This window comes from Microtus oregoni, unplaced genomic scaffold (assembly GCF_018167655.1).
Source record: "Microtus oregoni isolate MIOR12 unplaced genomic scaffold, Mior012 000004F_ref0000308, whole genome shotgun sequence".
Taxonomy (NCBI): Eukaryota; Metazoa; Chordata; class Mammalia; order Rodentia; family Cricetidae; genus Microtus; species Microtus oregoni.
The window spans coordinates 27,718,450-27,746,383 of NW_024543063.1; the positions used below are offsets into that span (position 1 = coordinate 27,718,450).

The 27,934-nt window shown below is 48.4% G+C and overlaps 1 protein-coding gene and 1 long non-coding RNA gene across 3 annotated transcripts in view; one reads left to right on the forward strand and one right to left on the reverse strand.

The window, feature by feature from the left end:
• The window catches only part of Tarbp1 (TAR (HIV-1) RNA binding protein 1), a 50,651-nt gene that overhangs the window by 13,083 nt on the left and 9,634 nt on the right, over positions 1 to 27,934 (forward strand). The window contains exons 7-24 of one of the 2 annotated variants that reach the window (XM_041650271.1): positions 1,815 to 1,950; positions 3,421 to 3,517; positions 4,947 to 5,036; positions 5,378 to 5,513; positions 7,657 to 7,756; positions 8,190 to 8,362; positions 10,314 to 10,411; positions 11,248 to 11,409; positions 13,776 to 13,990; positions 14,575 to 14,836; positions 14,929 to 15,117; positions 17,504 to 17,694; positions 17,845 to 17,916; positions 20,032 to 20,152; positions 20,874 to 20,984; positions 22,536 to 22,685; positions 23,148 to 23,234; positions 25,143 to 25,339. In XM_041650271.1, the coding sequence (XP_041506205.1) occupies positions 1,815 to 1,950; positions 3,421 to 3,517; positions 4,947 to 5,036; positions 5,378 to 5,513; positions 7,657 to 7,756; positions 8,190 to 8,362; positions 10,314 to 10,411; positions 11,248 to 11,409; positions 13,776 to 13,990; positions 14,575 to 14,836; positions 14,929 to 15,117; positions 17,504 to 17,694; positions 17,845 to 17,916; positions 20,032 to 20,152; positions 20,874 to 20,984; positions 22,536 to 22,685; positions 23,148 to 23,234; positions 25,143 to 25,339 (2,587 nt within the window). The remainder of the gene's footprint in view (positions 1 to 1,814; positions 1,951 to 3,420; positions 3,518 to 4,946; positions 5,037 to 5,377; positions 5,514 to 7,656; positions 7,757 to 8,189; positions 8,363 to 10,313; positions 10,412 to 11,247; positions 11,410 to 13,775; positions 13,991 to 14,574; positions 14,837 to 14,928; positions 15,118 to 17,503; positions 17,695 to 17,844; positions 17,917 to 20,031; positions 20,153 to 20,873; positions 20,985 to 22,535; positions 22,686 to 23,147; positions 23,235 to 25,142; positions 25,340 to 27,934) is intronic. The other variant, XM_041650272.1, reaches the window with a different exon arrangement.
• Positions 13,984 to 27,906, reverse strand: LOC121447170. The gene is made up of 5 exons (XR_005974169.1): positions 27,521 to 27,906; positions 23,438 to 23,521; positions 16,157 to 16,229; positions 14,802 to 15,148; positions 13,984 to 14,310 (listed from the first exon to the last, which is right to left on the reverse strand). It is a non-coding gene; the product is annotated as an uncharacterized LOC121447170 (long non-coding RNA).

The window sequence follows — 27,934 nt, forward strand, 5'->3', positions numbered from 1 at the left end:
GTTCCCGGTAGCTCCTCCAGTTCTGAAAAGTCTCTGGAATTTTTTTTTTTTTCTCCTAAGATGGGTCACTATGTAGCTCTAGCTGTCCTGGAACTCATTAGGCAGACCAAACTGGCCTCAAACTCTCAGAGATCCATTGCCTCTGCCTCCTCCCAAATGCTGGGAGTAAAGGCGTGCGCTGTCATGTCTGACTGGTTCTGGAACTTCTTAACAGAAGAAAACAGTGTAGTGAGCAGAAACTATTAGCAGAGCAGATGGAGAGAGCACTAACCCTTTGTGGCTCAGACAAGGACATCAACCACTGAGTGAGACCCAAGGAGGGCATGAAATGGCTTTCCAGGAAGGTGTGCCCAGGAGCCAGGGGCTGCCCCATCAGTGGATCTGACCCTGTCTTGAGCAGCTCAGAAAAGTCCTCAGCAGCTAAAGCTTTACTTCTAACTGGGTGTGGTTGTTCATGCCTCTAATCCCAGTACAGGGGAAATTGAGCAGGAGAATCGCCATGAATTCAACATAACTAGACTCCTCAGGGAGACCCTGCCTTAAAAAACAAGCAAAGAAACCTTTCTCTTTATTTATTTATTTTTTTGTTTTTTGTTTTTCGAGACAAGGTTTCTCTGTGGTTTTGGAGCCTGCCTGGAACTAGCTCTTGTAGACCAGGCTGGCCTCGAACTCACAGAGATCCACCTGCCTCTGCCTCCCAAGTGCTGGGATTAAAGGCGTGCGCCACCACCACCCGGTGAAACCTTTCTCTTTAATCTTCTGTTAAAAAAACAAAAAAACAAGATAAAGCTACAGTTTTCTGATTATCAGATTCTCGACAGCACAGTCATACTAGATAGGAATGAAATTGTAGTAATTTTCAAAACAGCTTTATTGAGATTTAACTCACACCCCTTAAGGCCCCGTTTACACGCTTCACACTGTTCAGATCAGTGGTGTTTACTCTATTTAAAACTGTCCATCTGGGCTGGAGAGATGGCTCAGAGGTTAAGAGCATTGCCTGCTCTTCCAAAGGTCCTGAGTTCAATTCCCAGCAACCACATGGTGGCTCACAACCATCTGTAATGGGGTCTGGTGCCCTCTTCTGGCCTGCAGACATACACACAGACAGAATATTGTATACATAATAAATAAATAAATAAATAAATAAATATTTTTAAAAAAAATAAAACTGTCCATCTATCCCCACTGTCTGTTTCCAAAACACTTCCCTCGTCTCCAGACAGAACCCCATGCCCCTTAGCACTTGGGCCTTACACGCTGGCTCCTCAGTCTCTGATGCATGTCCTGTCAACCTGATGTCTGCATTCCATGGGTTTCACACAGAATTGAACACGTGGCAGCTAAGGGCTGGCTTCTCTGGGAGTGGGCCTGTGTCACAGAATCTCCCTTTCTGTGTCGGAGTCGACCTCCATCCTCGCTCCGTGGTGGGCTGTTCGCAGTTACTTATCTATGCATTTGTGTGTTCTCGCTTCACCATGGGGACAGTGCCGTGAGTGGTTCTGTATGAACCTGTATGGACTTCTAGTTACACGGCTAGAAGTGGATTTGGGGGGGTCACGCTTGGGGGGTCACACTCTCTACATGTGGTCCACGCTGACCGCACCCTTTCCACTCCCACCACCCGCATGAGGGTTCCGGTTTCTTCAGATTCTTCCACCCCTGGTGTCCCTTTTGCTTTCTGCTGTCCGAGGGGGTCTGAGGTGCTGTCTCATCGAGGTTTTGATTTACATTTTCTTACTGACTAAGGAAGCAGAGGACTTTTCCACGTGACCCCTGCAGCAGTAACGTTGTTTTCAAACCTTTTCTTCCAGGTCGTTTCCTGTTGAAGTTCATCCAGAGGATGGCAGATAGACACTGGTGTGCGGTGCCAGTGTTGTTCCTCTCCAGGGCTTTGGCAGGTGTGCCCAGATGTAAGGCCCTGGGTGGAGAAGGGCTTCTAGCCCTCAGGTAATTAATTACACACTATATGTTCATTTATTCACTATGACTCGGTTCATGTAGCTTTGTGTAAGAAAAACTGACATTTTTTTATGTAAATAATTGAGTGTATTTTGTTTGATGAATTACTATTTTAAATATATTCTATAATATATGCACTTGGGGTTTGACCACTTTTTTAAAAATTATATTGATTGCTAATTTTTAAAAATTGTATGGATAAGTATAAAAAATTAAGGACAAATATCAATCATGATAATCAATTAGAAAGTATTTAAAATATATAAAATTCTTACTTTAAAAATGTGTGCATTTAAGTATATTTTTGTTTTATTTTTCCTTTGAGACAGATTTTCATTGTGTAGCCCAGGCTGGCTTCTGATTCCCAACAATCCTCCTGTCTCACTTTCCCAAGTGCTGGGATTACAGGCATGGGGTACCATGGCCTAGCTTTTTCTTTTTTTTCTTTGGTTTTTCGAGACAGAGTTTCTCTGTGGTTTTGGAGCCTGACCTGGAACTAGCTCTTGTAGACCAGGCTGGCCTCGAACTCACAGAGATCCGCCTGCCTCTGCCTCCCGAGTGCTGGGATTAAAGGCGTGCGCTACCACCGCCCGGCTAGCTTTTTCTTATTAAAAGAGAGTGGGTTCATATTAAAATTGAGCTCTGTCTGGGTGTGGTGACCCACACGTGTGACTCCAGTACTTAAGAAAATGATTGCGGAGGCTTATAAGCCTGAGTCCGGTCTTGGCTAGAGAGAAGTTGAGGTCAGCGTGGATTACATACTGAGACTATCTCAAATAAAAAAATAAAAATTGTACTCTGTGTACGATCACAGTGAAAACTGGCCATGCAGCCCTCCTTGTGATGGCCACTCCTGGTGACAGTCACTTCTGGTGCTGGTGACTCCTGGCGATGGTCACTCCTTATGCTGATCACTTCTGGTGACAGTCACTCCTGGCACTGGCCACTCCTATGACAGTCACTCCTGCTGCTGGCCACTCCTGGTGACAGTCACTCCTGGTGCTGGCCACTCCTATGACAGTCGCTCCTGGTGTTGGCCACTTCTATGACAGTCACTCCTGGTACTGGCCTGTCCTGGTGACAGTCACTCCTGGTGCTGGCCACTCCTGATGACAGTCACTCCTGGTGCTGGCCACTCCTGGTGACAATCACTCCTGGTACTGGCCACTCCTATGACAGTCACTCCTGGTGCTGGCCACTTCTATGACAGTCACTCCTGGTGTTGGCCACTTCTATGACAGTCACTCCTGGTGCTGGCCACTCCTGGTGACAGTCACTCCTGGTGCTGGCCACTCCTGGTGACAGTCACTCCTGGTGCTGGCCACTCCTGGTGTTGGCCACTCCTGTGACAGTCACTCCTGGTGATGATCATTTTGTACGTCGGAGGTTGTAGGCAGTGAAAGTGATTGTGAGTGCTCAGACTTCCCGTTCCTACCTGTGTGTCCTTGCTTTGACCAGGGACATTCTCCAGCGCACCATGATCACACACCAGGTCCTCCTGAGGGGGGCAGCACAGTGCTATCTTCTGCAGACAGCCATGCGTCTGGTGGACGTGGTGAGTGTGCCTGTCCGTACACCCGTTTGCAAGTCTTTCTCAGGGAGTACCGGGGGACTTGGGGATGACTGACATCATCCTAGGTGACAAGTAGCGTAGTGTGCAGGAAGTGTTGGTTGTGCTGAACAGGGTTCTTGTCTGGGGCTCAGGAATGTCAACCTTGCGAGGCCTGGGCTGCTATAAAACAGGTCCCAGGACAAAACCTGAGCCCTGAGGCTCCAGTCAACTTCCCTGGGAGCCTTTCTAGTATATTCTCACAGCCCGGTAAAAGGACCAGGCCATCCTGGGTGACTCACCAGGAGAGGAGCTTGTAGACATAGAGTCCCAAGGAAAATACCAAGAGCCAGAGTCAGCACACTGCTGTGCTGGACAGAGCAGGGGACATGAGGCATCTGTGTATGTTATGAGGTCCCTGTTTAACTTTGGGCTCATTGTTGTCATCTAAAGAAATGCATATGCCGTGTTCCAATAGGACCTCACTTAACCCAGGAGCTGTGTGTCCATCTGTTGAACTGGCCCAATGCTGAATCTTTATTCAGAATCTGTGACCTTTGGGCTGACGAACCGCTGTTGTTTGCTTCAGTTGGAGATTCTTTTTGTTATTTTTAAAGAATCATTTTTTATTCACAGGAATTTGTTTTTTCTTGAGAGTATGTTTTTTAAAAGATTATATTTATCTTTTCTCTAAGATGTTGCCTAATTAAAAAAAAACAAACATGTATTTTTAAAATGTTACCCACTCTCGAGACAGAAGAATTGCCTTGAGTTTGAGACCAACCTGGGCTAGATTATTCAGTTCAGGCTAGTCAAGACACACACACACACACAAGTATGGAGGCAGATGTCTTCTGTTTCGCTCCACTTACTGAGGCAGGGTCTCTTGCCAAACCCAGACCTTGCTGATTGCCGCTAGTTTGCGCTAGTCTGCCTTCCTGTCGTTGCCTGGGATCCCCCATCTCTCTCTCAAGCACTAGGATTAGAGATAGCCACCAGCGCTGTCCAGTTCTGGGGACCTGAAGTCTGGTCCTCACTGAGCACAGCTGTGTGCCCTGAGCCTCTTCCCAGCTCCTGTTCTTGTGTGGCAACAATGTAACTTCCTGTATCTTAAGTGATGACTTGCTACTTTAGTTGACTTGCTGTTTCCTCCTGTTCTTGTGTGGCAACAATGTAACTTCCTGTATCTTAAGTGATGACTTGCTATTTTAGTTGACTTGCTGTTTCCTCCTGTTCTTGTGTGGCAACAATGTAACTTCCTGTATCTTAAGTGATGACTTGCTACTTTAGTTGACTTGCTGTTTCCTCCTGTTCTTGTGTGGAAACAATGTAACTTCCTGTATCTTAAGTGATGACTTGCTACTTTAGTTGACTTGCTGTTTCCACACAGCTTTCCTGTTACCCCAAATGTTTAAACTGAGCTTTCTCTGCCTAGGAGAAAGTGTCTCTTTCTGATGTCTCCGCCTTTCTGGTGTCTCTGAGGCAAGAGGAGTCCTTGGCACGAGGGACTGGATTGTGGACAGAGGTGAGCAGCCAATCCACTGTTGAAGCTCTGTAGAAGCCCTTTCCCCCTGGAGCCATCACTAACCCTCTGAAAATGCAACAGTTGCTTCATCAGAAGTTTGAGATTCCCTTACACTGGGTTCTGAGTGGTCCTCTGCAGCTAATATAGTTCCGAAGACAGGAACCACGTCAGTACCTCTCCGCACCAGTGAATGATGGCTTCATAGGATTGGACCAAGTTCTTGTATCTAATGATTTAGACTCAGTTTATGTGGAAGACAAGATTGGCTCAGAGAAATTAGAAACGCTTTGTTCTGTTCCATTTTAAGAATAAACTAACCCTGCTATGGTTTTCCTGTCCAGCTCTGTGACTGGCTGCGCATCAATGAAAAATACTTCAGACAGTCCTCGATTGGTGGCTCTGATGGACACGAGACATCGCTAAATGCTTACGTGAAAATCCTAGTTCAGGAGTTCGTGAAGTCTCCTGGTTGGGAAAGTAAGTCTGAACTCCCTTAGGAGGTGGCAGAATGTGTCACTGTAGCTTTCAGGTTGATCTGTGTGCCTGAGCAGCTGTGCAGTGTGAGTCTGAGCTCCAGCCACAAGGGCAGAATTGCTCCCTCCTGGCTTCCTGGGTTCTGAGACTTGAGGATGTTAAAGCCATATAGACTCTTGGAGGAGCTGCTCAACTCCCAGAGCAGGAAGTGGGCCCAATTAGTCCATGAACTTGTCCCCAAGGGCAGTGTGTGTGGGTCTCTAGGATGCACCTGGGTTAATTTTTCACGTGTTTACTGTGTTCATTGTGTTTACTGTTAACTGATGGAAACCGGTTCATCGATCTGGTTAACATGTGAGCAGTGTGTGTTTGTGCGTGTGTGTGCCTGCGTGCGTACATGTGTGTGTGGAGGCTGGGGCTTGACTTCGGGTGATCCCTCAGTTGCTCTCCACCTGGTACATGCTGATTGATGCTAGTCTAGCTGGCCCGCTTGTGCCCAGGATCTGCTGTCCCTGCCTCTGAGCGCTGAGGTTCAGGTGGACCGCCACTCCTGCCAGCTTTACGTAGGTGCTGGAATCTGAACTGCAAACTCATCTTCATCCCTTCCAAGCCAAGGCTCTGACCCCCGGGCCATCTCTCCAGCGCCCCTCCCCCCAAGCCCGTTTCAGAGAGCATTCTATTAGAAGGATTGTTTTGCCGGGGGTGGGGGGGTGGGGTGAGGGGGTGTTATTTTCATCACACACTGGTGAAGACCATTTTTCTTCTTTTCCTTTCATGTTTTCTTTTGCTTTTGATGTGGTTCTGGGGTGGCCTTGGGCATACTTGGCAGGTGCTCTGTCACCGAGCCCCACTCCTGGCAGAAACCACTTTTGCAAATATCTTTGGAGAAAACCTGTCAGCCTGCAGGAGGGAAGAATTCAAAGAGTCTCATTAATTAGGATTTTACATTTCTAATGCTTCCTATTCATTAAGGCCCTTAGCCATGATTTGGGAAAACTGCCCTTGAATTGAGCACATCTGAAAGTCCCTGCCTTTGTCTCAGATCCTCCCATTTCATCCAGTTTCTCTCATCTGATCCAGGAATGGGTCTTAATTAGGTAATCGGCCTGAGAGCTCAAGCCTGTCATCAGCTCAGCATTTTCTCCTTAGTGTTTCCTCTCCGTTTTCAAGTGCATTTCTCTGTGCTTGGGAGCATTCTGGGTGAGGCCTGCCGCTAAAGTCAACCCTTCATTGCTTCTAGTGCAACCACACATGCAGCTCTAGTGGGTCTGAGGCTGCCCAGCCCTGGTGCCTCAGCCTTTCTGTCCAGGGCCAGGTGTCATCTGGAAGTTTCCACCCAGCAGGGCTTGCTCTGACTGCTTCCCTTGTTCCTCCTTTTGCTTCCTTAAGGTTCCCATTTTGGAAGTCCCTCCTCCCCCAGGTGCATGCACCCTCAGAGGCTTCCATTGGCTGTAGGACAAAAGCAAATCTCCCTGAATGTCCTGCCAAGTGTCAGGTCTCTCCAATAGGTCTGTCGTCTCGTTTTCTGCCGTTCTCTCTTGCATACATGCACCCTTCTGTTGACTGCTCTCCTGCTGGGACCGTCCACACACAATTCTTATCTCCCTTCACCCAGGTCATTCTGCTCAGCTCTCCTGGAGTGTGTGCTCCAGCTGCAGACACCTTTCCCCAGTGCGGCCCTCGCTCTAATTACAGTTCTGGTGTTTGTGGCTCAATACTTTCTGTGTTCTGGGAGCCATATGTCTGTCATGTTCAAGCAGATCTCTTCACACAGCAGGGACAAGGAGTTGTTTTTATTGTCTTTAACCATGGTGCATAATAATGTTTTTCTAATGGCGTAATAAGGACCAGGAATAATAAACATGCTAATGGTTCAGTTCCTCATTTTTGAAGGAGTTAGTGAATGCCTTCTAAATGTTTTTTTTTTTTAATTTCAAAAATGTGTGTGTGCGCGTGTGTGCGTGTGTACACCACAACACTCACTTGGAGGTCAGAAGAATACTCAGGGGAGTCAGGACTTTTCTCCCTCCATCTAGGTCCTGGGGATCGAACTAGATCATCAGGCGTGACTACGAGCACCTTTACCCACTGAACTACTTTTCAGGCCCCGAGAATGCTTCTTAAGCTGTAACTTTTGTTATCCCAGCAGGAGAAAGCGGCTTCATGCCAGACTGGTTTGAAGCCAGGCTGACCTCTCTGATGGTTCTGCTGGCTGTGGACGTGGAAGAAATGAAGACCCAATTCAGGTCACTGTTTCTGCAGTGCTGACGGTGGGGGGGGGGGGCTAATAAGGTTTATCATGGGTGCTTAGGATTCTCAGTGGCTGGTAGAGTCACTAACAAAGGCCAGATTTAGAACACTGGTCATACTAAAGAAATGTTTGATTTAACAGGGCCGCTTAGTGCTTGCAGGTTGGTAATTAATTGGCAAATTTGCAATCTAATATTAAATTAGAGAATATGATGCGTACTGTTTTATACTGGTATTAGAAAAGTATGTGCTACGATCTCAGTGTAAATTGTAAAGCGTGTGGCATAAACAAAACTGGCAGTTGGGATGCAGTGACCCCCGAGCATGGAATAATGTGTATGACCCCCGAGCTAACTGCTTGCAAGAGTGCTAGCTGGGGACTGGCCATGCTTTTGAGGTGGCTGATGTGGGTGTTCTTTCACCATCTAGGGAAAAGCAGAGGACTCAGAATGTGCTGCGGATCTTCTTAGACCCCCTGCTGGATGCTCTGGGGAAGCTGGGCACCAACGCCTACATGCCCTTGCTGAGGAATGACAGGTGCCTCCAGCTGCTGGTGAGGTTGCTGCGTTCTTCTGTGCCAAGAGGTTCCAGTGGCCAGGATGGTGAGGATGACTGGGCTCTGGGGTGCCTTGCGGGGGTGCTGCTGGCGTTGAGACTGGGAGGAAGCTCCTAATTTCTTCACGTAAGAATTAGTTCTTCCCATGCATATACTGAGCAGCTAGCTCCCGGTGCGCCGGGAATGCCGTGGGGTGTCTGTGTGATAACGCCAGGAGGGTTGTTCACTATCATTAGAACATGTATGTGAGGCGTGTGTGTGTGTACATGCCTGTCTGTGTGAGTGTGTTCATGTGGAGGCCAGAGGTTGACATAGGGTGTTCTCTCTCTTGCTGCCAGTCTTACTCCCTTAGCCAGAGTCTCTTCACTGAACCCAAGGCTGTTTTGGCTGGACAGGCTGGTCAGCCCCCGGGGTCCACTTGCTTCCATCCCACCTCTACCTTCCCTCATGCTGGGGTTGCAGACAAAAACCGCTACACTGGCTTTTAAATAGATCCAATTCGGGCTCTCATGTTTGCGTGGCATGAGGTTTACCATTGGGCCATCCTCCCACCCCTGCTGCTTTTTAAGAGCTGTTTATTTTGTATTTGTGTGTGCAGGTTTATGCAGTTCTGCCCATACCATGACACTCGCACAGAAATCAGAGGGTCACTTTGACTTCCAGAAGTCAGTTCTCTCCCACCACGTGGGTCCTAGGATGGTCTTATATTATCAGGCTTGGTGGCACATACCTTTACCCTTGAGCCATTTCAGCAGTCCGTGTGTGTGTGTGTGTGTGTGTGTGTGTGTGTATGTATGTATGTGTTCTTTAATGCTGTATTGATATACTACTTGTTCATGGAGTGTCTCCTGGTAGCTCAGGCTGCCTCTATCTTGCCACATAGGCAAGAATGACCTTGAACTTCCCATCCTTCTGCCTCCACCTCCTGAGAGCTTGGCTACCGTGCTCAGTTTGATAGGATCATGGGGTGGAACTCAGAGCATCCTGCATGCTAGGCAAGCACTCTGTTAGCCAAGCTACACCCCCGGCCCGTGAGGCTCTTCTAGAGACATGACTGACTTGTAGGAAATCTGCATATTTAATACATCCAGCTCCGCACTTTGGGATTGGACATACCTGTCACCTCCCCGGGTTTCCTGTTACCCTGCCACTGTTGTTGTCTGTAATTCTAGCCATTCACCCGAGGTCTGCCTCCTTATGTTCTAAGGCTGAATGTAGTAAGCAGCTGTCAAGCTCTACCCTGCTTCTGACTCCGAGACTTAACCGTGTAGCTTGTGGCCCATGCTTCACCATGGTTTGTCTTTTCTCTGCTGTCCTCTTTGTTCTCCGCAAGCTTTCCATTTCTAATATTTATTTATTTATTTATTTATTATGTGTATAGTATTCTGTCTGTGTGTATGCCTGCAGGCCAGAAGAGGGCACCAGACCTCACTACAGATGGTTGTGAGTCACCATGTGGTTGCTGGGAATTGAACTCAGGACCTTTGGAAGAGCAGGCAATGCTCTTAACCACTGAGCCATCTCTCCAGCCTAAGCTTGTCATTTCCATAGACTCTTACTGCTTTTCTCTTTGCTGTCTGTGCTTTGTGGCCGTATAGAAAATGGCTATGGGGTGTGAAGCTGAACTTCCTGTGTTTTTTTCTAATAGTTTTATGGTTTGGGGATTTATTAAGCAACTCAGTGCCTTTGTGCATGTGCTCTGGTGCATTCTGCACCAGCACCTGGCTTCCATTCAGGCAGTGGCTGAAGATTAGTTGATGTGAACACAGCTAATGTTTTCTCACTCTGGGGCCCCGAGATGGTGATTACGGTGAGAAGTCGCTATGTCTTCCCACATAACACAGTTCTAAAGTCCACCCAGTGTCCTTGTGCTGGACTGTGGTGTGGCATCCCGGACTCTAGTGACCGCCTTTCTGTCTGACAGCTGTACCAGTGCTGGTATGGTTTTACCACAGTCCCTACTTCTGTTGGGTTAATAAAGCACGATCTCCCCACAGATGAGGTGTCCACCGTCCTCCAGACCTCCATCCTGTCTACTACCGAGAGCGTGGCTCAGTTTGTGCTCAGGAGACTCACCGTGAACGAGCTACAGAGTGTAAGGAGCTTTGGGCTTTGGGAGCTTTCTCTCGCAGGCTGTTGCCGCTCTGGCTTTCCCTTGTCCACACTCAGTGGACATTTCTTTAGTGTGAGGGTTTTCCAGAAGCCACTCTGAGAAGTTCCTATCCCTCCCCTGCTAGCTCTCTGGAATTAGGACATTCCTCCCTCCCCTGAGGACTGATGTCAGTGGTAACTATGGCCCTGAAGAGCCAGAGAAACTGGGTTTCTGCACAAGGCCTGTGCAAGCAGGTGGCCTGGGTCTGTCATCACCTGACACGGAGTGGGGAGGGTTTGCAAGGCTGCCTCTTCCTGAGGCTGTCCTAGGGGAAGGAGAAGTATTTTCTTCAGGGGTGTAGCCACTGGGAAGTTGCCCATTCTGTAAGCAACCCCTCACGCATGCATCTGTGCACAACCTCCCACTCCTACTCCAGAGGCAGCAGAAGGGGTGATTGGAAGGAGGAAGGCCATTGGGAGTGGTGAGAAGACTGGAGGGAAATTGTGGCGACCACACAAAATTCATTATACAGAAATGGAAATACAGATACCTACTGCTGTGTATATTACTATGTGTTTAAAAAAAGAAAGAATTCATGGAAGACTTTCTGCCTCCCAAGGCTTCCTAGTTGCTGAGGGTTCCGATGCTGTGCTTTGAAAGGTGTCATCGGGTTCTGGAAGAGTCCAGACTGCAAAGGAGGACATTCTTAGCCTGCGTGGAGATGTCCTGGGCACTGTGTTGTTAGTGCATTTACATGCAGGAATTGCTTCCTCTCTGAACTGTGCTTGTGTGAAAGTTATAGGTCCCGCTGTTCTTGTGTGTCCTGACTTTTGTTGTAGGTGGCAGATCTGGACCGCTGCCAGTTATACCTGACGGTGTTGGCTGAGCTTACGAGTCTCCAGGTGAAGCTGGGCTGGAAAGCAGGCAACCCCATCACCCGAATCATCTCTCCTTTGAAAAACGCATGCATTCACCATCTGCAGGGGGCTGAGGACAAACAGGTAATCCTCCTGGGCTGAAGGTGTGTAGTTATGTCCGGCCAGGAATACCCATTTGATTGCTCCACGATGTTTTGGAATTATGAGGGGGATTTTATGAAATTTGATTGTTAAGATTCTGTCACCAGGTAGTAATACTGTAGAGTTGGGACATGTCAAAGCTGTAATGGAGATCTGATACCTCTCTCCACTCCCTCCTTCCCTTCCTTCTGTTCCTCCATCCCTCCTTCCTTCTGCTGGTTTCAATACCCTAAGCTAGGCCTTAATCTTTTTTCACTAGTGACCCCTTTTCTTTTCCTTCCTTCCTTCCTTTTTTTTTTTTTAAACTTTATTTATTTAGTATACAGTGTTCTGCCTATATGTGTGCCTGCATGCCAGAAGAGGGCACTGGATCTCATTACAGATGGTTATGAGCCACCATGTGGGTGCTTGGAATTGAACTCAGGACCTCTGGAAGAGCAGTCAGTGCTCTTAATTGCTGAGCCATCTCTCCAGCCCCCCTTTTTAATTTTCAAGACAGGATTTTTCTGGGTATCCCTAGCTGTCCTGGAACTAGCTCTGTAAACCAGGCTGGCCTCAACCTCAGAGATCCACCTGCCTCTGCTTTCTGAGTGCTGGGATTACAGGGTTACACCACCACTGCCAGGCTTCACCTGTGATCCCTTTTCACTGAAGAAACTTTTTCATGAACCTTGGGTTAGAGGTCTAAAAAAAATGGGATCACAAATTAAACATTTGCAGTTAATAAACCGTAAAGACATTGATTTTAAAACAGTTCTTTGGTATGCATACGGTTTAGTCTTTATTAAAGAAGAAAGCAAAGAGCCTACAAGTGAGGTGGCTGTGCTTGTTTGTCTAACAGTGTAATGCAGAGACACACTGGTTTATGCTCACATGCTGAGGAGCCATTGTAGGGACACATGCACGTCTTTGTTTTCTGTACCTGAGCCTATGCTTCTGTAAGAGCTGGAAACTGTACACACAACACTGCTTATAAGATACAGTAGTCTCAGTCTGTGCTCAGTGTGCCTGGCAGTGCTCACTGGCTCTGTGCCATGAAGTAAAGGAGAGAGTGCTGTGTGTGCAGAACCAAAATCACCGTGAGGTCCCAGAGTCGGTATGGACAGGCACGGCCATCAACACCGTGAGGTCCCACAGTCGGTATGGACAGGCACAGCCATCAACACCGTGAGGTCCCACAGTCGGTATGGACAGGCACAGCCATCAACACCTTAGACTCATCACATGTTTGATTCTCAATTAATTTTGAGTCATTGTGCAGAGACCTCTCTGATGATGGCCAGATTTTTCATGATCCCACCTTCAGCTGTACTACACTCGGGTCACAACCTTTGTACTGGGCGTGTATCATCCTCCCCCACCCCACCTTGTTTAAACTTGAGGACAGAATCTTACTAGGTTACTCAGGCTAACCTTGAATTTTCTTTGTAGCTCAGACAGACCTTGAACTCATGCTCCTCCTACCTCAGCCTCCAGAGCTGCTGGGTTCTTCACCCTTCAACCCAGCAGCTCTTCAGTCTTAAGTCACCTCAGATACGGGAGGTGACCCAGGTCGTCTGCTCACGCTGGCCCGGGACAGGATCATCAGTCTTAGATCTCAGCCGCTGTGCTTGGCTCCTTCCCTGGTCCCATGTGCCCTGGGCTGCAGCTGCCCCGGGTACCCACAAGTCTGTGCTCTTTACTCACCTGACAGGTGACTGAAGGGAAGGGTTCTTTCCTACTTAGCATTTAAGAGACAAGTGTTAGGGTGTTAAGGTGTAGAGGCTCCTGTCTTACTGTCACAGCAAACCAGGAAGTAAAGAGCTCGCACCAGAACGGTCCCACTCCTACTAACTAGGATTCCAGAACCCCCAAACAGTACCAGCAGCTGAGGACCACGTATTCATGTGAGCTTGGGTGGTTTTATACTGTGACCATAGTGCCTTCTACCTGACTTCCATCTGGCTTGACCCTTGCAGGAGAGGGAGTGGCAGCCTCTGCTGGATCAGGGTCTCGCTCCTTCCTTCCCGATGCCCCTCAAGCCTACACGGTGCTGTTTATTTTCTTTTTGATTATTTTATTATTTTTGATTATTATTCATAGTTTGTGTTGTGATTTACGCAGCTACGTCGGCGCTGAATTTTAGCACCCGTAGGCATTTCTTAAACATCCCAGAAAGGCAGAGTGGCTAAAAGCCCAGCTTCAGTGGCTGTCTCCTGGGTTCAAACCCAGACGAGGCCAGGGCCGTGTTACTCAGAGGCAGCTGATCTGTCGTATAAGCAGGGAATGAGGTGCCGTAGCCTTGCAGCCCCGGTTGCCTCAGACTGAGATTCGATTCCCTCACATCAGGGTTGTCCTGTCCCCTGCAGGAACCAACCCTGGGCCGTCAGGTGCAGAGAGCGGTCAGCATGGCTACCCTGGCAGCTCTGTGTGAGGCTGTGGACCGGCACCCAGTGCTGCAGCTGGAGTCTCCTGATGCTGAGCCCATGGACAGGTTCCTGTCAGCTCTTCCACTCAATCAGATGCTGAAGAAGCCCCACTCAGAGGAGCAGAACAGCTGTGTGCATCCCTTGGAGAACGGCAGGTGAATGAGGAACATTTTTGTTAAGGTGTAGCAATCTGGTTTTTGTGCAGTCGTGGTCATTAGGGATCCCCGGTGGTGTGGTGTTCACGGTGTAGCGGAGTTGGGGAGGGAGTTGGGGAGATGAGGCTCCATTTTGGTCAAGAGTGTACCGTTAGGTTCTTCATCTCCCGTGTCAGACACCTGCTGACTTAGTTTTCAGCCAGTCTCTCAAGTCAAGTCTGTGCGGTGGCTCCAGTGTCTAGTGGGCAGGCTGTTGGACACATGTGCTGCACATATCCTTTGCCGCGGTCTGTTTCCGGTTGCTCTGACAGTGTTGGAGCCTGGGTGGCACATAAGGAAACATGTGATTTTGGAGACTGAAAAGCCTGTAAATTACCTGGATCATGGAGAGGATTTCATGCTGTTTTACCTCCCCATGGAAAAGTTGGCAGAGCCCCCACCTCCCAGTTCCCTCCCTCCCAGCTCTGTGGAAGGATTTGCAGGAGCTAGACCACTCTCAAACCACCCATCTGCTTTGCCTCGTTCCCAGGAAGACGAATCTGGGAAAGTCAGTGACTTAGTGTCTTTTCTTTTCAAAATCTCAGTGCTTTTGAAGAATCACCATCTTCTCAAGGATGGGGGAAAACAGTGGCCCAGTATCTGCACGATCAGTGGGTCTGCCTCTGCTGGCTGCTGAGGAAACACCGCCTCCTTATCCCAGCCACGGAAAGTGACACGCTGGAGTGCCGTCTCCCTGCTGTCCAGATGCCTGTGCAGACCCTGCGGTCGGCCCTGGATGTCCTCACCGTGCTCCCTGCCGGCCACATCTTACCTGTGTTCCACTGCATGGAGATGCTGGTTCCCAAGGTGAGACGGAGGGGAAGGAGGGCTGGGTGATGGAGAAACAGCAGCCCTTCTGGGGTTTTTTCACCACTGAGTATTTTCACCCCTTCTGCCAGCTCCTGACTTCCGACGAGTCGCTCTGCATAGAATCTTTTGACCTGGCCTGGAAAACGATATCTTCCCTGAGCAACACCCAGCTGACGTTCTGGCCTAACTTAAAAGCTTTCGTCCACTTTGTTTTCGATAATGAAATTCTTACCGTTGCTGCAGAACTCAAGGGCCAGGCATACTTCAGGATCAAGGAGGTAACTCTTTTCTCTCTGCGTGTTGGACAGTCTGTAGACGGTGAAAGGAGAGGGTGTTTGTAACTACTCACTAGGACTAGGGCTTTGTTCTCAGAATGCCTTCCTGCGTGAGATGAGGAAACGTGGCAGCGGCAGGAGGCTCAGGAGGCTCCCACCTGCCCTGCTGTGACCGGAGAGTCCACAGACAGGACTTGAGGAGCAGTTGGCTCCTGCTCACAGTTTCAGGGGCTACAGTCCGTTGTGACAGGGAAGGAATGTGGCTGTTCCCTCTGTAGTGGAAGGAGAGGGAAGCAGCCACTCCTGACAGATTAGTGCCCTGGGAAGCAGAGAACAGCCAAAGCAGGGCCAGTCTAGCTGTCCTCCTCCAAAGAGCCACCTTTCAGAACATCACCACCAGGTGGACAAAGGGGCTGTTACCCATGAGCCTGTGGCGCACTTCACACTCAGACACAGCTCTTCCCACCTTGTTCAAACAGGGTTTAAGCCCTTGAGTCACAGCTGAGTGTGGCAGCAAACGTTTTAATCTCCACACTTAGGAGGCGGGGGCCGGTGGATCTCTTAAGTTTGTGACCAGTCTGGTCTACATACTGAGTTTCAGGCCAGACAGAGTTACATAGTGAGGCACGGTCTCAAGACAAACAAACCACCACCACCACCAAAATCAAACTTGAGTCATTTGGCAAGTTAAGGATGGGGAACTCAGGAGGCCGAACTCCTGGAAGCCTTGTTCCTCCTGGAGGGTGGCAGGAGCATGGTGCGGAGCCGAGCTGGTGTGCTCTGACACTGGCAGGGACTGGAGGGGCATAACGGGGCATGGCGGGGCTGGCGCTAGCCCTTGCGCTCACATTGTACTTTAAGCCTCCTGTAGAGAAATACGGGGATTGAAAGTTCTTTGTTTTCTAGAGGTGTGGACAACCCCTGCACCCGAGGCTTCCCCATTCACAGATCAGACAATAAGGAACATTTGAGGGCCAGAGAGATGGCTCAGTGGGTAAAGACGCTTGCTGCCGTCTGGAAACCAGAGTTAGGTTCCACCCACCTGGTAAAAGTTGGGAGCAGCTTCCGAATGTTTTCCTCTGTCTTCCACATCCATCCTGCGGTGTTTGTGTGCCCTGCCCAAAAGAAATGAACGTGAAAAAAATTTAAAGAGCATTTTAAAAAGGGATATTTTAAAAATTGCATCAGTATTGCCTTTTTGTTGTTTATAAAAATATGACCCCTCCTTATACTGTATTAGATATTACCAGTCACCCAGCGATCACTAGGAGCAGGGTGTCAGCCTTCGGGTACTGCAGCATGACATCAGTCTGCAGATATGTTGGGATATGTGTGACCCTCCTAGACCAGCTGCAGCCGTGGGCCCAGGTTGCACGTCTGATCTAAAGTAGCTAGAATGTTCCCACATGGAGGCTCCATTCAGACTGCACACCGCTTTACACAAGCAGGGCTTGAAGCCTTTGTTGATTTGGCCGTCCAGGGGCATTCAGGAGCAGTTCCCTAGGGTTGTGAGGGGTGGCTGTACTCCTTCAACAGGGAGGATAACCCAATGGGATTCTGTCTTGCTGGAGACTCAGGTTGATTCCGGTTTCTGCCCTTCTGTCACTGTGGGAAGGTGCAGACTATATGCTCTTGGCCCCCTGGAGCACTGAGGTCCTGTTTTTGCAGGGAGGGGCTGCTCTCTCCTTCTATGTCCTTGGCACACACCTCTCCTGGAGAGCGCTGGGTGGATGGCCGGCCAGGAAGACTGGACTTAACACACACTCTTGAAACACTAAATTTATCACACAACTCCCATTTACCATGTCAGTAAAGTAAATATACTGCCATAAAAAGAAAATACTCTCCAGCAGGTCCTGAGGGTTTTGTTTTCGATGTTGGAACCCCTTTGTACGTTGACATCACAATCTGTATGTATTCTCTAGTTAGTGCACAGTTTGGGACCCAGCTGTGTTACTTCTCTCATTGCTGTGACTGAATGCCTGGCACATTCCAACACGGTGGGGAAGGCATGGCAGCAGAGACACGAGGCAGCTGGTCACGTGGCATCCATAGTCAGCAAACAGAGAGATAAATGCCAGCGCTCTGCTCGCTTCCTCCTTTTGATCCAGCCTATGACCCCAGCCTGCAGAGCGCCACTGCATTCAGAGTGGATCTTTGTTTTCACTGAAGTGTCTCTGGGAGAAACGTCCTGCAGGCATTCACCGACACGTGTCTCATCTACATCTGCCACGCTGACTTTAAAGATTAACCGTCCCAGGCCAGAAGGCTATTTCTTTAGGAACCATCATCAGAAGGATTACACTTCTGTGTGATCACTGTTATGCTCCTGGTTTTCTTTTTTGCTGGCCTGGCCAGAGGTTAACCCGAGTGCTGTGCTTCATTTCAGATTATGTGCAAGATTATCGAAATGTCCTCCATGAAAACAGGGGCCTTCAACATTCTGATCCGTCATTGCTGCCAGTCTTGGGTAGCAGCTTCTTCTGGGGTGTCCCAGGGCTCACTCTCCAGTGCTAAGGATTACAGTGAACTTGTCCTGGAGGCTTGTGTGTTTGGAACAGTGTTTAGGCGCGATCAGAGGTAAACATGCTACTGTGTCAGCTTCTCACACGTGGGTGGAGTTAACGTGTGTGCTGAGCTTTCAGCCAGAAGGTTGTAGCATTAACCTTGGGGCTTTAATATTTTCTTCTCCTGAATCTCTTATTTGTTTTTTCTTCCCACATTTTTAAGACTTATTCAGGATGTCCAAACCTTCATAGAAAACCTTGGACCCGACTGTGCGGCAAACATCATCATAGAGGAGTAAGTGCAGCCATTTCCTGTGTCTCGATGCTAGTGAGACCTCCCACTTGACCAAGGCAGTCTTTATTCATAACATTAAGGGATATTTGTTTTTATTTTATATGTATGGGTAAGTTTTGCCTGCACTAATGTCTGTGTACCACATGCATGCCTGGGGCCCTGAGAGCTGAGAAGGATCCCCTGGAAGTGGAGTTACAGAAGGTTGTGACCCGCCATGTGGGTCCTGGACATTGACCCTGTGTCCTCTGAAAGAGAAGCTCGTGCTCTTAACTGCTGAACCGTCTCTCTAGCTCCATCATTCATAGATTAATGTTTTATCGTTATATCTATTTTAATGAACAAGCTGTATTAATTTGTTATTGTTACTATTAATCACTGTTATTTCTGTGGTTAAATGTCTGACAGCAATTTAAGAGAGGTTTGGGGATATAGTCCAGGATATACAATCGTATATATAGTTTAGGATTGGCTTATAGCAGTGGCTTTAAGAGCCTAGAAGCAGAGAGAATGGAAAGTGAGACAGGGCTGTAAACCTTAAGGACCCGGTGACCCGCCTCCTCCAACCAGGCCTCACCTCCCCAGGGTTCCACAAACTCCATAATGGGGCCACCCCTCAGGAACAGGCCATCAGCACACGAACCTGAGGCGCAGTTTCCTAATCAAACCATAACACAAGCCTTCAAAATGTGTTAAAAATAATATTATTCTTTGCTTGTGTATTTTATTTTTATCTTCACCATTTACTGAGTTAATAAACTTTCAAAAATTGAGTGCATAGTCTAGTCCAAGTAAAGACATCCATCAGGCCGGGCAGTGGTAGCACATGCTTTTAATCCCAGCACTTGGGAGGCAAAGGCAGGCCGATCTCTGTGAGTTTGAGGCCAGCCTGGTCTACAGAGCGAGTTCCAGGACAGCCAGAACTGTTTCACTGAGAAACCCCAAAAGATGTGCCATCGGATAACACAGACCCCCCTCCTCTTTGGGGGAAGGGGTCTGGGTGCATCCTTTATTCTGTAACCCTTTATTTGGTTGTAAAATTTATCATCAAATTCATATTTACTATTTTAACAAGTAAATGTGTTATGCACAAAAACAGAGTAAATGAAAGGTCCTGGGTTTTTAAAGCCCTTTCATTGAAGAATAATTAACACACAAAAATTCCTAGGTAATTGGTGTATGTAGCTAATGTGTATGGAGTAGGCTGTGAGGGTGTACTCTAGGTAGATGGCTCTCATCTGATTGACCTTTTATTGTGATTTTAGAGGCAAGGCCGACAAGTAATCGTCATATTTATAACAGGTGTTCACATCAGAGCTATCTGTATCTTCAGGAAGTGTGAGCACTGCTACAGTTGTATTCAAAGACTTTTATTTATGCAGATCTGTGTGTATTTGTGGATGGGTATGTGCATGTGAGTGCAGGTTCCTAAAGAGGCCAGAAGAGGGCGTTGTGCCTCCTGGAGCTGGAGTTCTAGGCAGCTGTGAGCTGATGGTGCTGGGAACTGATCTCAGGTCTTGTGGATAGTTTGTACATCCTCTTAAAATGCCAAGTCATCTCTCCAGCCTAGTTCATTGTGTTCTGTTTATTTTATCTGTTTGCTGGGCTGGTTTAACAGAGCAGTCAGAGTGATACTTTCCAGTGTGTGTTGCCAAGTGCTTTTTGTTATAGTAGAGTGATACTTATTAACATTGTAAGAGTTAACCAGGACTGGAAACACTGAGGGTTTCACTTTGCTGCAGATGGGCAGGCTTTCAGGGCGCTTCCTGTATAGCAGGAGGCAGAGACAGGCTATGGAGTTGAGAGTCATGTTCTTGTTCCTCTTTGTCTTGCTAGGGTCTGGGTCTGTTATGACATTATCGATAGGGACATGTTTATTTTTTGTTTGGTGTGTGTGTGTATCCTTGGTGGATTTGTGCCCATTCTGTGCTCTTCTCCTGTAAGATATTTGCTTGTTGTGATCTGTTGCCTCCCAGTGCAAAGGCTGCTCATTAAGTATAGACCTCAAGCACATTTCAGGAGAGGACTTGGTACTTGTGATGACATTTGGTACAAACAGTGGATGCATTTTTCTTTTTCTAAAACATATTAACATAGTTTATCATTTTATGTTTTAAGTACTAAGAGAGAAGATTATTATGTGCGAATCTGTGCTGTCAAGTTTTTGTGTCTGCTAGATGGCTCCGACGTGTCCCACAAGTTGTTTATAGAAGATCTTGCCATCAGACTCCTGGATAAGGTGCGGAGGAGCCTTCTTCCTGCTTTGCGCCAACTCTGCTCTCCAGGCTGCGGCCTGGCGCTTGACCCGAGTGTGTGGAGACAGACGGATGGGGATGTGGAGACAGACAGATGGGGATGTGGAGACAGACGGAGATGTGGAGACAGACATACGGGGATGTGGAGACAGAAGGACGGGGAGGTGGAGACAGACTGACGGGGATGTGGAGACAGATGGGTGGGGATGTGGAGACAGACAGACAGGGATATGGAAACAGACAGGGAGTAAGTCGTTCTAAACTCCTTTTACCACAGAAAGCCCGACTCTGAGTAGGGCTTAGTTAGTACCTGTCTCCCTCAGGTTCTCTGGTTTGCTTCCCTTGGCCTTTTAGTCTTCATCCGTGTGACTTCGGTTGCCAGTCTGTGTTGTACTGTGTTTGCTGTGCTGCATCCACACAGTGTGTGTGGGATGAAGCAAACCAGCAAATACCAGGAAGGGCACACCCAGAGGATCTGAGGATCCCTCAAACGCTGCTGTGTTAGTTACCTTTCTTGTTGTCTTGGAAAAAAAGACCTGATAAAAGCAGTGTAAGGGAGGAAGGTGGACTGCCTGGCTGGCTTGGTTGAAAGCCAGGAAGAAAAGCTCTGGTGCAGAAGGGCTGGGTGCTGCCATCTTGTGTCCAGAGGTGTCATTGACTGTTTGTCACGGTGTCTCACTCCTGATGTCCACCCTGTCTCTCCAGGATGAGTCCGCATCCAAATCCAGAGCTCGCTACCATGAGAACTCCCTCCAGCACCGGGTGAAGAACCGGGTGTGGCAGACGCTGCTTGTCCTGTTCCCCAGATTTGATCAGGTGGGATAGTTCTCATGTTCTGTAATATTGTTTTTATTTAAAAAAAAAAAATCCGAGTGTGGTGGCGCACACCTTTAACCCCAGCACTCAAGAGGCAGGTGGATCTCTGTGAATTCAAGGCCACCCTGTCTACAAAGCAAATTCCAGGACAGCCAGAATAGTTATATAGAGTTTAAACAACAACAACAAATCTGTGTCTGAGAGAGTGAGGAAGAGGCAGACAGACAGACAGACGGACAGAGGCTGCCTGCTGCCAAGCATGATGACTGACAATCTGTGTTCAATCCTTAGGACCCGCATGGTGGAAGGAGAGAACTGACTCCCAAAAGTTTTCCTGACCTCTCTTTGTGTGTACATTACACACACACTCATAACTATACAAACACAATAACCAAAAGTAGTTTCTAAAAAATGAGCATCTTTGCCATTTTCCTACCACAAGTCATATTTAAGAATGATTTTCCTCTTAAGAAACATAGCAGGCACTATTTTTTAAATAGACTTACATAAATCGTTTTCCACTTGATGCTCACACGTGTATCATCCATCACTCAGGCAGAAGTATGTTTGTGGAGAGGATAGAGGGAGGGATGAATTTGGAGCTCAAAGTGTGGGCCAGAGAACAGCTGGGGCTGGGGAGGGGATGGCCATGGAGCTGAGAGGCCAGAGGTAGGTGGATGGACACGCCGTAGGAAAAGCAGCTTTGCTCCCCTTCCGGGTGTTGTTTCTGTGCTGCGGGGTCCACGTGTGAAATAAGGCTGCATGTGAATGCTGCCACTTAAACACATAACTGAGTATGTGTTGGGTTGGGGGGGTTCAACCAAAACCACGGATGATGGAATGGACACGGGACAGGTGGCTCAGTGGGACTTGAGGTCACATAAAAACTGACGTTTGTTCGCACCCCCTATTGCTTAGAAGGTGGAGATGGAGGAGCTCTAAGGCTTGCTGGTCAGCTAGTCTATCCAAAGTGGAGAAGCCTGGGGTCAGTGAGAGACCCTGTCTCAAAAAACCAAGGTGGAGAGTGAGTGAGAAAAACACCTAACATTGAAGCCCTCTGGCCTGCCTACACACGTGTGCGTGCCCACATCTACACACACAAATATTTACACACATATGCACCACCCACAGAAATGCAGGAAGTATGTAACTAGGGAAATTGTTAGACTTCTGTATCTTTCCCTTTTCCTGTAAAAGCCTAGCAAATCAAAACCTTTGTCATACAATGGATGCCTGAATAAACAGTGCAGAGCTCAGAACTGCTCCAGCACGAAGACAGTCTGTGCATGTGTGTTTGTCTGCATGCATGTGTACTCTGTGTGTGTGTGCGCGTAGTGCCCACAGGGGCCAGAAGAGGGTGTTGGATCCCCCAGAACTGGAGTGAGGTAGTTGTGAACTGCCCTGAGTTCTGGGAAGTGAACCCAGCAGGTCTTTAGCAGGAGAAGCCAGTGCTCTTAACCACTGAGCCATCTTTCCAACCTCAGCTGGAGAGTCTTCTAAAACTGAATAGGAACAGTGTGTTAACAGTTTAATTTATGTTTTCTCCCTCAGAACTTCTTGAATGGAATTATTGATAAGATTTTCCATGCTGGCTTCACCAACAATCAAGCATCTATAAAATATTTTATTGAGTGGATTATTATATTGATTCTTCATAAATTCCCTCAGTTTCTTCCAAAGTTCTGGGACTGTTTTTCTTATGTAAGTAAAGGTTTTCTTCATACTCTTCTGACTAGGAAAAGGTTGGCATGTGGAGATGTATCTGCAGCCTTGGATGGAATAGCAGGATACTATCCCAAGGGCCAGTGAGACCCTCACCTCCTCTGCTCGGGGTCTTTATTCATCTTGCTCTTTTCCAGTTCCCTCTGTACTGACCCCAGAACCCATTCCTGCCCCAGGCAGGATTTCCTGTCCTTTAGGCTTGGTGCATTTGGTGCCATCTGGTGCTATTGGATCGTACCCACATTTCTGCCTGCATTGCACTGGGCTACAGGAGGTGTCCTCCCTCTTGGGTTTCCAGCCCTGTACCCTAGACGTGGCAAGCCCAAGCTACTTCAGGGAAAAGGACAGAGTCTGCCTCCCACATCTACGTGCCGGACGGAGTCCAGCAGCCTTTACTCACAGTTAAGTTAATGACAATTTCTCTTCCTCATCTTCTGTCAGGGTGAAGAAAAACTTAAAACAAGCATTTGTACATTTTTATCTGTTTTATCACATTTGGACATCATCATTCAGAATATTCCGGAAAAGGTGAGTCTGAATTATTAGCAAGAAGAATTTATGAGCTCGGTGTTCTAAAAAGGAATACATTTATGTCAGTTTGGAGGACTTGTTCTTCCTTCATGAATGTGTTTCTTCCTTATTTTTTATTCTTTAAGAATTTCATCCATTGCAGTTTGATGATATCTACCCCTTCCCCAGCCTCTCCCTGATCCACCCTCTTCCATACTCACCCCCAACTGTCAAGGGTCCTTGTGGGGGTCTCCAGTTCTCCTTCCCTTCCCCTTCCACGCCCAGTACAAGTTCATGGGTGATTCCTGTGGGTGTGAATGGCTTTTGTTTTTGTTACAAGTATCGAAATAGGGTTTAAATTCTTGGCCACTCAGGTTTTGTTGTTGTTCATATATTTTTATCAGGTCTTTGAGAATTTCATACAATCTATTTTTATCATGGGAATCCTCCACTGCTCCCCATCGTTCCACCCTTCCCAGCTTAATGTTCTGTCTGTCTGTCTGTCTGTCTATCTATCTATCGTTTTTTGAGATAGGGTTTCTCTGTGGCTTTGGAGCCTGTCTTGGAACTAGCTCTTGTAGACCAGGCTGGCCTCGAACTCACAGAGATCCGCCTGCCTCTGCCTCCTGAGTGCTGGGATTAAAGGCATGTGCCACCACCGCCCAGCTTTTTTTAAAATATAATTCATCAAGTCCAGTTTGTGCTGACCATGTTTTCCTGGGTGTGTGATGCCATCCCCCAGAGTGTAGGCGGTGAATCAGGGACCACACCCTTAAGGAAAGTTGCCTCTTCCTCCCACAGCTCTCCCTCTGGTAGAAGTCATCACTGTCAACTCCTCAGCTAGGATAGTAGCTCTTAAGCCCCTCCTCTGTGGAGATTCCTTCACAAACGCTGGTGCAGACAGACCTAGGAGTGGTCTCAGGGAGCCTGTTTACAGAGTATACAGATGGATCTAGGAGTGGTCACATGGCCTAGGCATGGTCACATGGAGCCCACATACCCAGTCCTCTCTTTCCTCACTTTAGAGTTTCCCTTCCCCCGTGGCTTCCCTGTATGAGCCCTGGCATTGCTTGTAGATGTGGGTACCAGCCAGTGCAGCCTGTCCTGCAGGTGACCTTGTGTAGGAGGCTGTGGTAGAGCATCAGAAGGCTTGAGGACTGAGGAGGAGACCCCACAGTCTTCTGTTTAACACAGGGCTCGCATAGGCCAGGTTTACCCTGAGCTCGGGTCATCATGCTGTCCCCTCAGGTATCCCACACCTGGCTTTCTTCTTCCCACATCTCAATTTCGCTTCTATGTGGCTCAAGTTCGTTTTTAGGGAGTTCAAGGGATTAACACTCAAAGGAGGAAAGTGGATAGATACCTCTTGTTCTCCAAAAGTGGGGCTCCTTTAGGCTACTTCAGCCTGGGGCATGTAATCAGGTGCAGTCATGTCTAGAACACAGTGGCTGTGTTAGTCTAGCGTAAGGTCCCTGTCAACTTAGGCTGTAGGAGAGGGGCATACAACAGCCCTTAAAGAAATGAAGACCCCAGAGACCGTTTTCCATGAGACAGCTGTGAGTGCTGCTGGGCTCATTTGCCCAGGAGGAAGAGGCAGCCCTGTGGTGAGGACAGTGAAAGGCTTGCCAGAGCTGGTCACAGCTGTCCTGCCAGTCCTCCGTGTCCACTCTGCCTGTCCTCCATGTCCACTCTGCCGTCCATCCTCCGTGTCCACTCTGTCGTCCATCCTCCGTGTCCACTCTGCCGGTCCTCCATGTCCACTCTGCCGGTCCTCCGTGTCCACTCTGCCGGTCCTCCGTGTCCACTCTGTCGTCCATCCTCCGTGTCCACTCTGCCGGTCCTCCATGTCCACTCTGCCGGTCCTCCATGCCTTACAGTCTGGCTCATGTTGCCATGTCTCCCCACAAGCAGTGTCTGTCTTTCCAGAAGCTGGTTCTGAAGCAGGCCCTCACCGTTGCCCTGCAGTGGTGTCTGAGCCACAACTTCAGCGTCCGACTCTACGCTCTGGTGGCCCTCAAGAAGGCCTGGCACCTGTGTAAAGCCCTGCAGTTCCAAGAGTGTGATGCCTGGACCACAGTCATTGAGTGCAGCCTCAGCCAGGCGGAAAGCATGCACGGAGCAGGGTGAGGATGCCTCACGGCTCTGTTCTTCCCTGGAGAGCCTGGAGGAGTGGGGAGCGGCCTTGTGACCCTCTAATATGTCAGTGTCTCACTGTGCTGGGCACAGAGGACTTGGTCAGCCCCGTGCGACAGACAGTGCTAAGCTACAGAGTCCAGATCGGGGTTTTATTCTTTCTCTCCATCCTTTATTTGAGCCTTGTGAACTCTCAGTTCTGTTCCCAGCACAGCAGGAAGCTATGACCCCAGAGCTGCCTTTCATCCCTCTGTCACCTACTTCCAGCCAAACACTACTTTCTTTTGTGAGATCATGGCTGTTTGGCACTGAGCTGTGTTCTCTCTGCCTGTTGATCCTAAAATCCCTGGTCCCTAGAAGCAGTTGGCTCAGATCCCATATAGGTTGTTATTATTATCATTGTTATTATTAAGCAAGAAAACATCCTTGTATGGTATCACTTATCTTTTGAACTCCTGGTTCCAAACAGGGACATAGCCAGTGAGCACCGGGCATCCTGAGCTTTCCACTCTCTATGTCCTTGAAGGCTTGTCCTTCCCTGAGTCCTCTGAGGCAGACACACAGCATGTGGACGAAGGTCCTGTCTTCTGTGGCTCAGTTGAACCGAGGACTGCCAAGCAGTCAGCAGTGCACAGGCTTTTTAGTAGGTGATGGGAATATCGAGGGCACCATGGCAAATACAGACTTCTGTCTGCAGCTCAGGGAACGTGATCTGTGCCTCCCAGAGGAAGAGCAGGAAGTGGTGAGAGAAGCCCCTGAAGCAGCTGTGGGAAGTGGAGACTGGAGGCAGGTGGAACCCTGGAGGAAGGTCATCTGAGAGACCTCTGAGAGACCTGGGACAAGTGTCCAGACACTCAGAACTGAGAGAGTCAGGATGAACGTGACCGATACTTACGGGCTTTGCCTTTGTTTGAGAAGCAGGTCCAAGGCGCTGGTGTAGTGGAAGGGAAACGGACCGGTGTGAGGCCAGCGTGCAGGAGAAGCAGGCTCAGTGTAGCAAGTGATAGAGTTGGGAGATTGCACAGGCGGCTGGACAGGGATGGAGCCTATACTGCAACACATTTGACAGGCAAGTGGCAGACACTTGTTCCCTTGATGCAGTTGGTTTTTGGAGTCCATTAGTCTCTGTTTAGACTTGGGATGTCTAAAGTACTTCATGTCACTCATTTTCCAAAACCACAGGCAGTGAGGATGGTGAAGTGCCAGGAACCTCTGCAGAGAATCCCTTAAGGAGTAAAGTACAGGAAGTCTCGTGGCCTGAAAGTTCTGCACAGTTCTAAGCTGCTTGTCCTGTCACATAACTTTCTCCTTTCCAACCTGGTGGCTGAGTTAAGAATTCACCCTTGCTCATAGTTGGTGCTCTTGGTTTTTGAGAATGGATAGATACTATTTAGCTGTGTCGTGTGCCTTCAGGGTGAAAACCACAGCTTATGTAAGATTTGCCCTCTAGAGAAGAAGGTCCACTACCAGCCAGAGACAGGGATCCTAACCCCACAGGTTCCTCACGCTGGCAGGTGGTGGGTGACTTTGGTCGATGGTATGTGATTGAGTATGAAGCTAGCCTGTTCTCTCTACAGTCTTCATGTTCTACTGGCCAGTGTCTGTTTGATACTAAGAGACCTGGGTTTTCTTCCTTTAGTTGGTTTTGCATGATTCTAAAAGCATTACTTCGTCTCTGTTTATCTTTGAGTTGTGTTTCAAAATACAAAATCCCGTGGGCTAGCTGAGTAACAAGTATGTTCTGGAGGGCAGGAAGCCTGGGCTCAAACCCCAGTTCTGCAAAACAGCAGGGCAAACCTTTGTTGTTTTATTTGTAGTTCAAGGCTACCCACACTAACCTGAGACTGTCTCAAGACACCAAAGCAAAAATGAGAATCTTTCTAAAGTTGCCATTTAAAAAGCTCACTGAGTGGTGGCACACACCTTTAATCTCAGCATTCATGAGGAAGAGGCAGGTCGGTTTCTGTGAGTTTGAGGCCAGCCTGGTCTATGTAGTGAATTCCAGGACAGCCAGGGCTACATAGAGAAACCATGTCTTGAAAGCAAACAAACCAAAAGCACACTGAGTGCTGGGACAGAGCACCATGAGGCCCCAGGGTTTAATCCCCAGTCACCCTATGTTTGCGACTTTTCTGTTGCTCTGAGAAACACCACGGCTGAAAGCAACTTACAGAAGGAAGGGTTTGTCCTGGCTCACGGGTGCAGAGGGAGAAGTGATTGTCACACTGAGGAGGGCATGACAGCAAGCATCAGGCATGGCGGCGGGGAATCACATAAGGAAACAGACTGGCAGGAGGGCCAGGTTGTGAACTCTCAAAGCCAGCCCTCAATGACATACTTCCTCCTGCAAAGCCATACCTCCTAAACCTTCCCAAACAGCACCACCCGCTGGGGACCAAGTGTTCAAATACATGAGCCATGGGGGACATTTCTCACTCAAACCACAACCTCAGAGATGGAGCCAGAACATACACATGGATGTTTAAGAGCCGGAGTACGAACTTGGGATGGGATTCTTAAAGATAATCTATTGACCTCCCTCTCCAGAACTGTTGACTTCCGAGTCCTGCCTCACTTCCTGTCCT